The sequence below is a fragment of the Brachionichthys hirsutus genome, chromosome 4, assembly GCF_040956055.1.
Source record: "Brachionichthys hirsutus isolate HB-005 chromosome 4, CSIRO-AGI_Bhir_v1, whole genome shotgun sequence".
In the NCBI taxonomy this organism is placed as follows: Eukaryota; Metazoa; Chordata; class Actinopteri; order Lophiiformes; family Brachionichthyidae; genus Brachionichthys; species Brachionichthys hirsutus.
Genome location: NC_090900.1, coordinates 11,371,732 through 11,387,542, shown reverse-complemented (window position 1 = coordinate 11,387,542; position 15,811 = coordinate 11,371,732). Strand labels below are relative to the sequence as shown.

Below are 15,811 nucleotides of genomic sequence, written 5' to 3'. Positions count from 1 at the left end.
AAATCACCGCAATGATGCAGTTATGTGTGACATGCATTTTGATGCTAGACATGCATCATTTCAGTTGGTTTTAGTTCACAAAATTTACACTGCATTGAATTATATTGCCGAGTTTAAATCAAGTTAAGGAAATCTTATTCAATCCTGACAGATTAACAAAAATCACACAATCAATTCAGAATCAGAAAGCCTTATTGTCATTATACACCATGTTCAACGAGATTAAAGGAGCTTCTCCTTCGGTGCCACAACAACATCATCAATAACAACAACAACAACAGCACTGATAGTCTCTTTCCTGTTGATGCTTCTTGAATGGTTTTATCCCAAGAACAACTCGCTCACATTCTCTCGCAACCGTTCAGTTGTAGCATCTGACAAAAACCTTGGAAGAGAGATTATCATTCAGGGCTCATGTTTGGCCACTTTACTGAGACGTCAAGGATGAAAATTGATTTTCTCTGCACAAAGCCTGCTTCTCTTTTGATCAGGTAAAAAAAACTGCACAACTCATGGCTATCTCTGGATTTGATATTGAGGGATTTTGTATTCGCATGCTGTCATCTCTGCTTTGAAGGCTTTTGATGCTGTTTACCAGAATGCTTCTCATCTTAACACTGGAGCTGCTTCTCCACTCGTGTCTGGCAGGATGGAGAAGATGCATTGTTTTGTATGTTTATATACAGAATTACGCTCTACTCTAAAGATTGAGCCTGAACCTTGACATCAGACTGTTTGATGCTAAATACTGAATGAATATGTTTTGACCTTGGAAAGACTATCTTTGGCTGTTAATCACCATATTAATGGAACAGACTTCAGTGCCTGTTGAGACTAGACATTTTTGTTCTCCTTTGTGATTTCAAATCGATGATATCTCCACATTATCCTATGATGTTTGTAATAGCTTTTTACTCCAGTGTGTCTCGACGTGTCACTGAAGCTTCGGGAATGTCTACCTGACATTTTCTCTATTTTATTTGGTATTTCCAGTTTTTTTTTTATTGGGATGATGCCTTCAGCTACCTTTGTTTTTCCAAACTCAGACTTGCTCTAATTATGTTATTTGTTGTATTTATTATTCAATCATTGCATCTTTTATCTTTTGGTCAGCGTTTCATTCAAAGGCTCATCATTTAATTTCATTCAGGTGAATTAACTCCTTATTTTACCCAGTACAAAAACCTATTTAGTTATTTTATGGTTTCTGAGATTAAGATGTAATCACCATGACAACAATTATTCACATTCTTGAGCAATGATTGAGATGTTTCAAGGACTGTCACAATTTTTACTTTACAAAAAACGCACAGATACATTTGTCTAACAGATAAAGTAGAGTGGGCTTTAGTTCATAACCCATCATGAAGCAATAGCAGACAGCCCCTGAGACAATTTAGCTTTTAAGGTCTTAAATCATTTTAATAAAATGAATGTACGTTCAAATCTATATTTTTTCCAGTCAACTAAATATAATAATACATTTTGTACGTTTTTCAGAACTCACCTAAACTGTCTCTGCATGAAGCTGAGAGGAGGGAATTTGTAGATTATTGGGTATGCTACAAAATATCTTATTGTATGTTTTGTTCTTTGTGACTTTCAAGTGCCCTTTCGAGAAGCACAGGGGAAAACAAAGGCAAGTAAAAGAGTGTAGAGTGACGTTTCACCTTGGAGGAGCCCAGTCATGCTTGGTGCAGTCTAATAGAGTTCCCACGTAGGTTCTCTTCCTCCACGTTACATTCACCACCAGCACACCTGACAAACAGCAGAAAGTGGGTTCATGCTGCACTCACTGGAGCAATGACAGTTTCAGCATCAGTTAAATAGGTCACACAGCATCACTGGGTTCAGGACTTGAAGAGACAATATTGTTTGTTTAATTGGTTAAATTAGATTAGACACATTAAGATCGCGTCTGAGAATGCTGAAATAAAGTTTCTGGGGTTTTCATTGCAACAATTCAAATGCATTCAAAAACAATCGAATACAAGAGAAAATAAGATCTTAAAATAAACTTTCAGAATTTCACATGTGATTGGCTTGCAGACACCGGCTAATTTCAAATACATCATATTCTGCCTTTTGACTTTTTTTTTTACCTTTTGAGCAGCACTTATTTATTTGTACATGCATATATTTATATAAGTATATTGATTTAGAATTGAGCTCTTCAATTCTGGGAAAGTAATGAAACACTGATGACCGAAAAATGAACAGCAATCAGAGGCGAAAAGAAATACTGTATCTTGAAGTAAAAAAAAAAAAAAATCAGTTTACCGATTCTGAGAAGAGCAGCAGTTAATGGGTTGGAAATAAAAAGCTGGCAGCCTGATGAATTGAGTTCACAGTTTTAAGAAGCTCAAATTATTTTCAAAATGGCCCAAATTGTTAGACACAATCTGTAAAATTGCTTATTAGTCAATAACGGCTGACGAAGAAAATACAGTCCCACATTCCTGTCATGTTATTGGATCGAAGCGGCGCTTAAAAGTCTTCAAGGTTTAAGCTTGAATAAAAAGGAAAGATGACCCTTTCGCCAGCTGAGATAAATGTCTCTCTCGCTCTTCCTCACACACTGACATTTGAAAACCATTAACCTCCGTTTTGTGATGTGCTTGCGGCAATGTCAAGCAAATCAAATTTTAGCTGCATTATAGCCTTAAAATGAGGTTTGACTGCAACACACGACTTCTTGATCTTCAATTAAGCCTGACAGTTGCCAGCGTCACGAAGCCGTCTCGTAGATAAATGAGAACTGGAAACACTGCCAAGAGTGTCGTTGCTTTCAACAAGGTGGGGGGGGGGGGTGATCAGGCACATCTTTGCTGTTCATCACAAACTCTCAAGTAATGAGCTTGATGGAAGAAACGATGGGAACAAAATGTCCTTTTTAATATTCTCTAAAGCACCAAAAAGAACCGCTGTATTTTAATGGAACTTGTACATTGACTTGGGTTTATTAAGCCTGTGATCTTAGAATGAAATACACATATCCAGATTATGAGTATAAACTGTTTAGCCTGAGACCTCGGCGAAGTTTCTTCAGTGTTTGAGGATGTTTCAATCTAATAACTCAAGGTTGATTTAGAATCATTTCCACAGAGGCCTATTAGATAAACTGCAATCTCGGATGATGAAGCGCAGTCTCACAAAAATAGACGTGTTTCATTGCATTCAAGATGAAACTAATCTTGTAAAATTCATCAAGTTACCGAGGACGTTTCTTGTTTGTAACTGATTCATGTCCCACATTCGTCAATCACTGATGATGCCAGGAGTATTTGTAAACTTTTTAAGGTGTCATTTGGGTCCGGTCCAGTGTCAGCACCAACAGCAGAGGCCTTTGCTGTTTTTTTTTAGGAACTGTGGAGTTGTTTTTATTTTTAGTCATCCCGACTGCTTCCTCTTGGGAAAATGTCCAAACACTACAGCGCTTTATTTTTGCGTCATTGTGTGTGTTTCTATCAATAGCATGATAGCTAACTGGACTTTTATGAGCCTGATGAGACTGTATCTGTAGAGAAATACCGTACCTGAATTAGGCTACAGTCATTTACGCGATGGAGAGCAGAGATCAGAAAGTATTCAAGCATCATTGATTTTCTGACTCCTGTATTCCTGCTCCTTGCCCACTGCACTTAATGTCAAAATAAATCCATGGATTATCTCACATTCATCCCTTCTGCAAGCTGATTTTGTCTACTGTCTGATGTGTTGCTTTTCATTTGATTTTCCTGAACTTGGCTGCTAAAATCAAAGAAAAAAGATGCAACTGCTGAAGAATTAAAAATGAATCTTCTCATCCGAATTGTTTCTTTTTTCATCGATCGTCTGACAGGATGAGAATAACTACGTGATTCCTAAATCAACTGCGTTATTCCTTTAAGGTCAGCGAAAGAAACCAGCTACTTCTAATCATAGTTAAACGGTCTAAACATTAACACAGTTTATACATCATTTCTAATCTCTGTGATTTTCTGGCATCCAATCAGACAGACAGTCAGACAGCCAATCACCACCTGATTAGCGCTCATCAGATCCCTGGTCTCCTGCAGGGAGGAGGAGAGGAGGGGGCTGTGGAGTTGAAATGGTGGTCTCATCGTCTTCTCCTTTCTGTCTTTCCAATTAGTATTCTGCTTAATTAACATGCGTCCACCGTCTTCACCTCGTATCCCTCCTCTCCACAGCAGCAGGGAGGACTCATTAGGATGAAAAAGGAAAACTCCTATCTTGTGTCTCTTTCTGTCTGTCATTCTTTCCATCGCTTTGACTCGTTTGACATTGCCTGTCGAAGTCATCATCTGTTCCCATCTCCGTATTTGCATTCCTCGCCATCGCTCCATCTCCCTGTTGGTTTGGAAATACAGACAAACCCGCCGTTGCCATTCTGTCCATCCCTCACACTTCTCTCTCTCTCCGTCTCATCTGTCCATTTGACCAGCCTGGAATTCTCCTTCAATCCTCCATCTTTCTACATTCTTCACACTCCTCTTGTATAGTCAACATTTCAATGATATAATAATATGCCTCATTGCATTTATGTTAGCTGTAAATCTCTAAGAGCGCAAACAGAAAGCATTACTCCAGGTTTAATTGTAATGTTATTTATATATCCAGTTATTGTGCTTCTCTTCTGCAACTTATTTACATAAACATAAATTATTTTTTTAATGTTTTCTGTTTGCACTTATTTTCTGCACTGAGTGATGCATTCAGTACCGCTGGCTTAATAGAAGGAATCCTCACAGACATGACCAGACTGTAAGTGGAATTTGGGGTGCGGACATGATGAAGTGGTTCTTATTTGTAAGATGCATTAGATTTTTATCAAATACAGGTACTGTGTATTTGTATTTGACTCTTGGTTTATCTGTTCAAATAAGCGTTCTTTTCTTGGAGGTCGTCGGCTCCTCTTCTTCCTCCTCAGTGTGCTTTTTCCCCTTTGCAAAGAAGCTCTCCAAAGATGTGTGTTTTTTACTCATTTTCGCTAGTTTAAGGCTTTATTTTTTTGAGTAACGAATCACGTGACCAAGAAGATTCACAGGCAATTGATACGATGGAGAAAATCAATTTGTTTATCTTAATAAAACGGAAAATATAAATAAAATAAAAAAATCTGTGGGGCCTGGTAACAAATGTCTCACGGACCAGGTTATTAGTAACTGTATTTAAACTATTTCCTCACAAACCTCTCCACTCTCCGAATACTTGTCTTCACTACTTGAATGATAAGGATTTGAATTACAATAATCCACACACAATAAAGATTTGTAAGTACTAATAATGTGAGTGTATAATTTGAAGCATTTAATATATTACCTTCATAAACCTATCATGACTTTTTACAATGGCACTCCATTAAACCCACATCTATATAATTCAAAGGGAGGATTCAGAAGGGGATATTGGCTACAATTGTAATCAAATTGTGAATAATATTATCATCATCATCCTGTCATTCCCACCTCTCATGCATGCTCTGTCTTAATTTTCTGCTCTCATTGTCTGGGACTGTCAGTTGAGATATTGAGTTGTTCTCATCAGCTGGTTAAATCTCCACAATTACACAGTGATGCTCCAGAATGCATTAGACGGAGCATCTTCTTCTCTGAGCCATGCTTTGTTCTTTTTGTTTATTTGTGTGTGTGTGTGAACACAGTAATCGTCACATCAGATTAAAACCTGCTACATTTAATCCAATGATAACGGTCGTAATATGTATCGGTACATAAGTATTTTTGATGGAAACTTATTTGTGGGCCACCTGCAGTTTATGCCAGACATGAATGAATCTTTAAGTACCAAGGTGACATCGTCTTGTTTTTCCGAGCCAGAGTAAAATCCTCACATTGGAGACCTTGAAAATATTTGGCATTTACTTAATGGCTTGAGACATTGAATATTCGTGCACGTTTGTGATCAGAGCTCGCTCGAAGGTCATGTTGGACTCAGGTTTTTCATATTTCTTTTGCTTTGTTTGAATGTTGAATCTTCATCTGAATAATTTCAGTATTTATCATTTTTATTTTCTTCCCACTCATTTAAGGCTGTCGAGGTATGCAAGCAGGCAATTTAAACCTCCTTGCAAGTGTTTCTGCCTTGATAACTGTCTCTGCAACCTGCTTTTACTCTCTTTAGCGTTGGAAGCACAAGATTTATAGCCCAGGCTATCTTTCCTCCTCTGGATTCACCATCTTCCTGGCCTGCTTAGAGCGCTCGCTGCTCAATAGGATAAATCCCCCTGTGTTAGCTTTTCCTTCTTATTCTCCTGTTTTATTTTTACCCTTGCAACTTGAGTAGCTGCAGTTAATTAATACTGTGCGGGAAAGCAAAATCTTCTCTGTCAGGCTAGATGGGCAAAGAGAGATGGGATTTATTCATTAGTAGCCTGCAGTAAGGTATTACACATCCGCTGAGAGGCTGCAGCGCCGAGTGCTGTCCTCATTAGCCGCCTATCAAAGTACAGTGGCGTCTAAATCGGCGGGTGAATCATCAGGCTGTCTGATCCATCGCCCAGTACTCCCACGGTATCGTTTTGTAGTGTTGGACAGGAGTGTTCTACTTTTCGTCTTGTGTCGATCCTGTGCTACTCAATGCCAAAGCTGCTCTTATGCTGTTATGTCTAAAAATGAATTAGTTTTGTGTTATTTTTAGTTTGAAAGCCCAAACTATCCGTAATTACAAAGATCATATATATGGGAGCATACATTTGAGCACGCGAGCTCGCTTCCAGATGCTGACGCTAAATGGCCGAGCGATGCCCGCGCTCCAAGCACGCTTCGCTCGTGCAGTGGTTTTGGCTGTATCTGTGAATATTCTTTATAATGAGTGATGGGTCCAAGGAAAAGTGAGCGGATGGCAGTGAGAAGAAAAAAAATGCATGATGACGATGAAATTATCGATCAACGTGACCGTGGTGTCGTTAGACTGTAAAAGCCACCTCTAAGGAGGTAAATATTTACTACTAGTTTCCCTTAGAACTTTGTGAAATGTGGCTGCTGAACTGCAGCCTATCCTGCAGATGATGCCGTCGTCAATTTTAATGAGAAGGACCAAAACAAACCATTTGCTGTAAACTCAAACCTCAGAATTTACACCTCATTTTCAGACTGGCATGCAACCAGCGTTCTGCTTTCAGTCAGGCTGTGTTCAGTTTCATATGTGATTGTGAGCCTGTCGAGTCTGTTTAAAGACCACGATTAAATAGGCAGGATTATCACCAATGTGCAAATGTGACACCTATGGGGGGGGGGGGCACCCGAGTGCAGTGAAGGGTAAGTCTCTGCTTTAAAACGCATCCAGTATTTGCAAAGACGAGACTAGTTTGAGGACCAGCAAAGCCGCTAATGCATTTCCACCATCTTCATCTCACTGAAGCATCACAAAAGCATTTTACTTAGTGATGCTTGACACTTAAGACTTTCCACATCCTCACATGACCTTGTGCCTGTCTGGAAACACTCAAATTCAGTTACGTCAATCAGAGCTAAATAAGGATATTACCATTGCTTCTTGCATGTATTTTAGCACAGCGGCTGTTCACCGTAACAATGTCCGTCTTTAACTTTGAAGGCAGTCAACGATTGACTGAATTTCTTTTTTGAGATGGGACATAATAACACAGTCATATAGACATGACAACCAAACAATATAAAAATAATACCAATCTCCAGGAAACAGGAAAGACTGAAGACAGAAGCATGGCTGCCTGTCTGCTGCAACGGCCAATCACCACCAAATACAGTCATGTATTGATCCAGTGATGCTCGAGAGTGACACTGGAGGTGAAGTGGGTGAATTGTCTTGCCCAAGGCAGAGAATGACTGGGATTCAAACCCCTGACCCTCTGGTTATTCGACGGCCCACTCTACTTCCCGGGCCAATAGCTCTTTCTGTGTGGCAGCAGACTGAAAGATTTAACAGCAACTTAAATCATTCGACTAACATTGGCCTTCGCTTAAATTTCATTGTCTATTAGTGCTTAAAGGAAGGCAGTATATTCCATTCACCTCCGCTGAACTGCGATCCAGACATACTCCTTACCTTCATCAGTCTCGTGCCAAACGATGCCCTCCAGGTTGACGCTGGTCCCGGGCTGGCAGGGGCCCAGACAGGCCGAATCGCCCTCTAGTGCACCCGAGATGTCCCCGTCCTGGGTGTTCGTGCCTATAGACCTTGTCCTCACCACTAGCTGATTAGGGCTAGAAGTGGGGAGGGCTGGAGAGGAGAAGGAGGGGACGGAGGGTAGAGAGGACCCGGGGTGACCTGGAGCTGGAGGAGCAGGCACCGTGAACATGGGGTCCACCTGCAGAGAAAAGATGAGTGACAAGATGAGTCAATAAAAACACAGGAAAAAAGCTGTGCATGCTAATGTGCAGTTCAATTTCATTTACATTTTGTTTCTGGTATTTATGTCCATGGCTGTGCTCCAATACAATTCATAAAAGCAGTGGAAGAATAGGACAGAGCCATATGATCGAAACTGCAAGCAGGAAGATAATTATTATCATAATATTAATGCCATGAGTCTGAAACCGGAGTATTTGATGTCATATTATTCATTATTCTAACCTCGGCCTGCACTCACCACCCTCCTAAAATTAAGCGCCAACCATCTTGGTTTTTTTTTTTTTACTTTCATCTACATGTATTTATCATGAGTCCACAAGAAGCTGAGAAATCACCCCCGGTCATTAGTTTCTGGGAGGAGAAACTATGATCCTGACTAACACATTCAGTCCATTATACATAAAGAAACATGCAAAGCTGCAATAAAACATTCAATAAGATGTTAAAAGGAACCGATTAACCCAGGTTTTGCTGTGCGGTTTATGTTTGGATCAGTTGCTCAGTGAATATTTTACTAATTTAACTCAGTTTCAAAAATACAGGCAAAATGAACCGATTCAAGATTTGCTTTATTGTCAGTCAGACACCATCCAACGAATACAGTGCCGAGCGCAATTACGTTTTATCGGCTTTCAATAAAAACAAGAAATATAAAAACATCTTAGTAGACAAAAAATATGCAGCAGCAAAGCAATAAGTGAAATAGTAAAACTAAATGCGCAATACATTTAAGACCGCAATATAAATATAACAAAAAATAAATATAGGAGTGGTAAAATAATTGCACATAAACCATAAATTGGATCTCTTACAGATAGCCAGCTGTAGCATGCTCACATTTACACCAGCGGGTCCCCAGTTGCCCCATGGAGGATGATTTTGGACTGTGAGGAAGGCCACCCGACAGAACAGGCAAACGCCACACACAGAAAATCACCTTGCTTTTGCTAACTTCCTCAACACTAAATAGCCGCAACGCTTTAAAATAAAACATGACCTTCCTTTTGAACAAAGGAGCATCGATCAAGCAGAAAAACACGCAGCACTCACATATTGTCTCGCTGCCGTTGCCATGGGTGATATGCTGGAGGCACGTTGTCTTAATTGTTTGTTGTCTTTTCACCATGCCGCTTTAGCCTCTCTGTCTTGTCTTGTGTGCTGTATTTAATAGGGTTGGGAAGCTATGCACAGATGTCTGTGATCAACAGTTAACCTTTGTACATTTGTGGGCGTGGTCTCGGTAAAATCAACATGAGGCTGTCAGACATTAAGAAAGACATTTATGAAGTCATCGGAAGCTGCATTTCAACTATAGATACAGATTCTACTCAGCTCTACTCCTTTTCAGTTTTCAGTTACCTATTTATTTATGATTTCTAGAAATAGAAATAGAAATAGAAATAGAAATAGAAATAGAAATCTTTAATTGTCATTGTACATTGCACAACGAGCATACAATCCCTGGTATCAAACATACACGCATACATCCACAGAAGAGGAAATAAGATAATAAAAGAAAGGAAAAAGACAAGAGAATAGGGATATAAAATCATTTAAAATCTACCCTTTGCTGCATTCAGGGTCCTCACTGCATGCTGTCAGATAGAAGCTGGTTTTAAGTCTGTTTGTCCGAACTTTGATGCTGAGGTCATTAATAAATAAAGCTGCTTTGGTACTTTGAAAAGCACTGATCGGCCAGAGATCATCATCAGTGCAGCACACGTGGAATATCCTGCTTAGCAAAAACCAATGGCTGCAATATTTTTTTACACAACCGAGCAACTTTTCAGAGTACAGGGGGGGAGGAATCTTTTAGGAGAATGTCTCAAGAGGTAAACTAGACATATGTGGAGGTGCTACGCTCGAATGGAAGATGGAAAATGACCTCGGGAAAAATACCTGATACCAAAGCTGAGTCGGGTTCAGTTTCTATACTCAGGACCAAAATCACTGCGTTTGACTTTTCAGAGTGTGAGTGATGCAATCCACTGCCATCTCCACGGTTGCATGTAATGAAATACTAAGTCACTGATGCCTGTAAGAGCCACACTCTTATCTTCATCACTTATTATGGTTCCAATTATAGCAGCTCTGGGAAATAGTTCTGCTGAGAGAGCAACAGCAATCAGCAATGGAGGATTTTTCTCCATGTTATGACTCAATAAAGATTGCAGACTTGAGGGATAACTCTTTGCACAATGTTCTTCAGTAATTTCCTGTTTTGAAAATAGAAATAAAATATATATTTTTTAAACCTTCTGATGAAGCATAATCTGTAAATACTTGAGAAAACCTCACGTCAGATCCAACACAGAGCTCTTGGTGGCTTTTTTGGCGTCCCAAATGAAGCGGTTGAGCTTCTGTTTTTGTTTTTATGAGGATCAATCAGTCGCTCACGCGCCTCCCTCTGCAAATCGAATGAGGAATTGCTATTTTCTTTCTCACTTCTTTTTTTTTCTCACCCAGAAGATGTGTTGTTTTCTTTTCTTCAAAGTCCCTCTGCTGTTTTTTCTTCTACTGCAGCCGAAGCTGCAGAAGCTCCTGCCAAGATTACAAATGAAGTTCCAGCAGAATCTGTGTCCAGTAAAAGCGATCAGGATGTCCCTGATCGACTCGGGTGTTTTCAGCGGCGCTTCAGCGTCATTTCCTCGACGATTAGTTCTTGTTATGTTGCACAGTTGATTCTCAAAATGTTAGTGAATGAAACACGAGATAGTTTATTTATTTACGTGTAAATATTTCCAGTGATGCTAACGGCTGTTTCTAAACTTATCGTGGCTGCGAATTGCAAAGCAGTCGCTCCTGCCGTGCTTTAAGTAGAGGACAGATTTCAATAGCTCAGGGATCAGGTTTAGATTTATACTCTCATGTTCCATTTGCATGGTGTCTGCACTCCAAATAGGGCTTTTTGCTTCAAGTGCTCGTTTCATCGGTTTATGTTAAACCAAGATAAACAATGCAAAATGCATCATGCAAAACCGTAATAAAGCAAAGACAGATGATCCGCTGTGCTTCCTGAAACCTTCTTCTAACTCCCACACAGCTGCTGACAAAGACCACCCCGGACTTGCTCTGTGAAAGCACAAAGCAAATTAACTATACGAGAAGAATCACCATCCCCAGTGTTTCGTGTTCCGCCGTCAACGCCTTCCCCTCCCTCAGACAACCCAGAATAACATCGCTCATAACGTTGTTATCCACAGAGCAGCCAAGGGCACAGAGGAACGTGGCAAAATAACAATAAAAGCACCAGCTAGTTATCATGTGTCTCAAATGCTTCAGACAAATCATCCTTTCTTTCCACTGTTTCTTTTTTTTTGTTGTTATCCAACAATACACTAATAACATAACAGAACCGCAGCCTTAGCGTTGAAGAAAGAAGACATGGAAGCACTGTCTGAGCAGGATGGGTAAAATAATAATAATGATTGGATATATTTCTGGAGAGCTGCACAATTAGCTTTCATTGAACTGGGTGACTATTCCATTTGCATTAGGTTGTTTTCATTTAATCAGTCTTACATTCATCCATTTCATGTTTTGTCTCCTCTCGTTTCTTCCTACTCCTCCTTTGTGCAGGGGTTCCTTCCCTTCTGAGGCAGTTTGTGATGCCCTTGCAGCCAGTCTTTGTTGTTCATGTATGTATGTACGCTTGCTTTGGTTTGACCCTGCCTGTCTTTACGTGCTGCATCTGCCTTTTTTTCGTCTATTGGATGGTTTGTCGTTGTCTTGGATTACCTGCGAGCAACAGACATCATTCAGGAAAAGCCAATGATTTGGATCTCCCTGCATCAGGAGTTGTGCTTTTGGAGTTCTGTTTCCTGCTTGTATTGGTTCTGAGATCACTTCATCATGTTCCTGCCTGCATGACGGGCTGACTGTCTGGCACAGATAAACAGTGATGCGGTATTAAGTGACACTGCAACTTCAATTACAGCTAACTCTTGCACTATAGGAGTCTGTTTATAAAGTCTGCGCTCATGTGATGATTTAATCTATTTACTAATGTCTACATGCAAATATGATCACATTGGCAATACATTCCTGGCTTTATAATGCTTAGTTGTGACTGATCGATGGAAACTATTGTTAATAAGAAGTCAAAAATCTGTAAGGTAGATATAAAGTTGCCATTCTTAAGATTGGAAAGCCAGAGGCAGCAAGCTTGCATGGGGCGTTCCAGGAAGTGGGCTCAATTAATAAACCCTGAGTTTATGAGTTTATCCGTGAGCCCTAATGGTCAACATCACTTTAACTTGATTTATATTTGATATATTAAACCAATCAAATGTCATTTGGTGCCTCTACCAGTCGCTTTAAAGCCAATTGCACCATTTTAATGTGCTCTTGCCTCGTTTCCTGCTGAGTAAAGTAAGGTGAGTTTCATTCAGTCAACACAAAGAAGGCAGCGTCCCACATGGTGGGTCGGGGTCCACCAGTAACACCACCTCCGACTGAGGCAGAGGTTCAAAGCATCTATGGAGCATGCAAGTATATAACTCCATCGCTATGAATTTCTAGCTCTGTCTACCAAACAGAATTCTCCTCTGAATATAAAAACGGTGAGGCATTGCCTGCTGCCACAGAGATACACATCTCATTATTTACGATAAGTACTTTAAGCTTCTGCCGGTTAAATAGTGATGTCCTTTTCAGTCTGTTTTAAAATGCGAGAGAAACACTGAGTGACTGAAAACAACTCTCACGTTCCAGTTCTCTTTAACAAAGCTTGGCAGGGCAACTAGGACGGGTCCTTCAACATCGACAGTGAGGTGTTCAGTAAACGGCAGGTTCATTCTGCATGTGGAGCTGCAGAATATAATGCTGTCCTGTTCTCCCAGTTGCCAGTAAAGGGTCTAAAGGGATGGGTATTAATAAAGATGTCCAAAAGCTGAACAAAAAATGTAGCTGGGGCGGCAAATTAGGTAAAAAAAAGATCTCAACTTTGAATGACTTGAACACCAGTTAGAGGTCGGTGCAACCACAGTGAATCATGGTAATTGTTGGAATAATGTAACATTTGCATTTTTATTTGTGGGAAATAAAAAAGACAAAATGAGATGTGATTGACTTGACTTTATTTCACTACCACTGTGCTGTGCTCTGGGATGATCTTATTTAATTTATAATGTGATTACAGCAAATTATGTCGTCCCCGCTTCTCCATCTCAGAACGTCTTCGGGGTAGGATGCTCTTCAGGGTGTTGCTCTCTGAAGAATAACACAATAATGTGACACTCTATCTGGGATTAGCCTGAGATTATGCTGGAACCAGGTTGTGATTATTACCTCTACCAAAGAGGTTAAGTTTTTTCCGGTGTCTGATTCTTAGCAATATAACTCAAAAAGATACAGAAGGATCTTGATCTTATCAGGAACAGATGATTACAGATGACTCGCTCTTTCCTTACCCTTGCATGACTTTTATCAGTTAAAACCCACTGTTGTTTGGATCTGATGATTTAATCTAGTCGTCCATAAGCAGTCATATTATTCTCTCCTCCTGGGAGCGCAATGATTAAATCTCTGAATCACTAATTTTGCTTCAAGATTTCCAATCAATTATTTTGCTTTTGAGTCTCAGGCACATTTCTTGGTGAAGCTTTTCTAAAAAAGATAAAACTCAAGGAGTACTGCTTTCAGTAAACCACACAGGAAAAAGAAATACACAAAGACCCAAATAACACTAAAATATGCATGGCCCCTGGAGCTGTACACAGACTGAGTCTGTCCTCCTCAGTTGATTTCAGATAAAAATCCCCCCCCCCCCCTTCTCTATCTGCACACAGTAACAGACTCACCAAACACATTTACAAACCTTTGTGTTCCACAAAAAATATGTTTTAGTGGATCTCTTATTTCTAGTTTGCAAGAATCACATACATTATTCTCCATATCAAAAACAATTTAAAAAAGGACAATTGCACTCACACAAGCAAAGAAGACAACAAAAGGTAATTTCAGCAGTTCTCGGTATCTTAAAGAGATATCTTGTATCCTCAAGAATACATTTTTTTTAAACCATAACCTCAAAATAAGGACATAAAAAAATTATATTGAGATAATGACACCATAATTTGCAGCAAATGTAGCTAATTAGTGACCTGCACTATATTCAAGGCCTATATTTTGTGCGTCAGTAGATAATTACAATATTATATGGGTTACAGATTTTATTCCAAATTCCCTGCACTGATTGGAGTTTAGTTTACCATTAGATTATGTTTTACCCAAGATCATCCTCATCATAAAAACTCCCAGACATTATTTTGTTCATGTCTATGAAATCCATAAACTACTCTCTATGATTCTCTGATTCTCTATGAATCTCGAGGAAAATCATTCAGTCGTCTCTTTCCGTTTATTATTAATACAAATACAACACTATCCCTTCAGTAAAGTCCCAATAAATGATGTGAGAAACAGAAATGTGAAGTGAACAACTGATTTCTCTCAAATACAAATACTTGCAAATACTAATGCTGGGATCAGAGTCTGTAATCCTGGTTGCTGACGGTCATTTTAAGCAATGACAGAGCTCATAAAACTCCTGCTGTGGTTTATATGAGACGATACTCTGATCAACTTCAATTGGCCATCTTTCACAACATAATTGACGTCATCAGAATGTAGTGGCGCCAAAGAAGAAGAATGTGACAACCATGTACTACCGGTGTGTGTTACTGGCTGTGCTATTTCATTGTACTATTTGGAAAAGCTGAAAAAATTATGACAAATCTTGCATATAACTGTGACTTTTCCCCCTTTTTCCAGTTTACTCTTGCGGCACCATGGTCATTTCACTCGAAATAAATGCAAGTCAGAAAGAAAATCGTCTGTTGCAGTACATTATACATAATAATGAATCCGTCTTCTGCACTCCGAGGGTTCAGGGTACCGTAATTGTCTTTGAAGGGCATCTGCTCTGAACAACAGCAAGATGAATCCCCAAAAGGTCCTGACACAGGTGGTGGTGGCGGCTGATGAATCTACTGAGACTGATGAAATGATCAGGTTCGTGAATCTGCAAAACGTCGGTGGTGATGAGGAGGTAGAGACCATGCATAAGAACACTACAAAAGAAGAGGTGAAGAGATGATCCGGTATAAAAAGACGACTGATGACGTCGTATCAATGTTCGGTAGGTTGGATGTGACCAACGATGTCTCATCAAGGGTGCAAAGGGACAGCCTTCCTGAGCAAACATGTCCTATAGCGCTTTATTTATTCATCTTTTTCTCTACTACTGTTGATTTATGTTATACCATGAAACCATAAATATACAAAAAAAAAGCTTTGTCTTTAAACGATCACCACCTTAATGCCTCCTCTGTGTTCAAATGCAAAGGGAGCAAGGAGTGGGAAGAAAGCAGATCCAGTGCTGTTCAACCTAAAAGGGACTCACAGTTCCTCCTGCACCCTGGAGCTTCGTGTTGAGGCTGAATCCAAATCAGCTCTA

At 39.7% G+C, this 15,811-nt stretch overlaps 1 protein-coding gene across 1 annotated transcript in view; it reads right to left on the bottom strand.

Moving 5' to 3' along the window:
• The window catches only part of znf608 (zinc finger protein 608), a 36,715-nt gene that overhangs the window by 7,120 nt on the left and 13,784 nt on the right, over positions 1–15,811 (bottom strand). Inside the window, exons 2-3 of the mRNA XM_068738610.1 lie at positions 8,047–8,308; positions 1,671–1,758 (exon numbers count right to left, since the gene is read on the bottom strand). Of these exons, the coding sequence (XP_068594711.1) occupies positions 1,671–1,758; positions 8,047–8,308 (350 nt within the window). The remainder of the gene's footprint in view (positions 1–1,670; positions 1,759–8,046; positions 8,309–15,811) is intronic.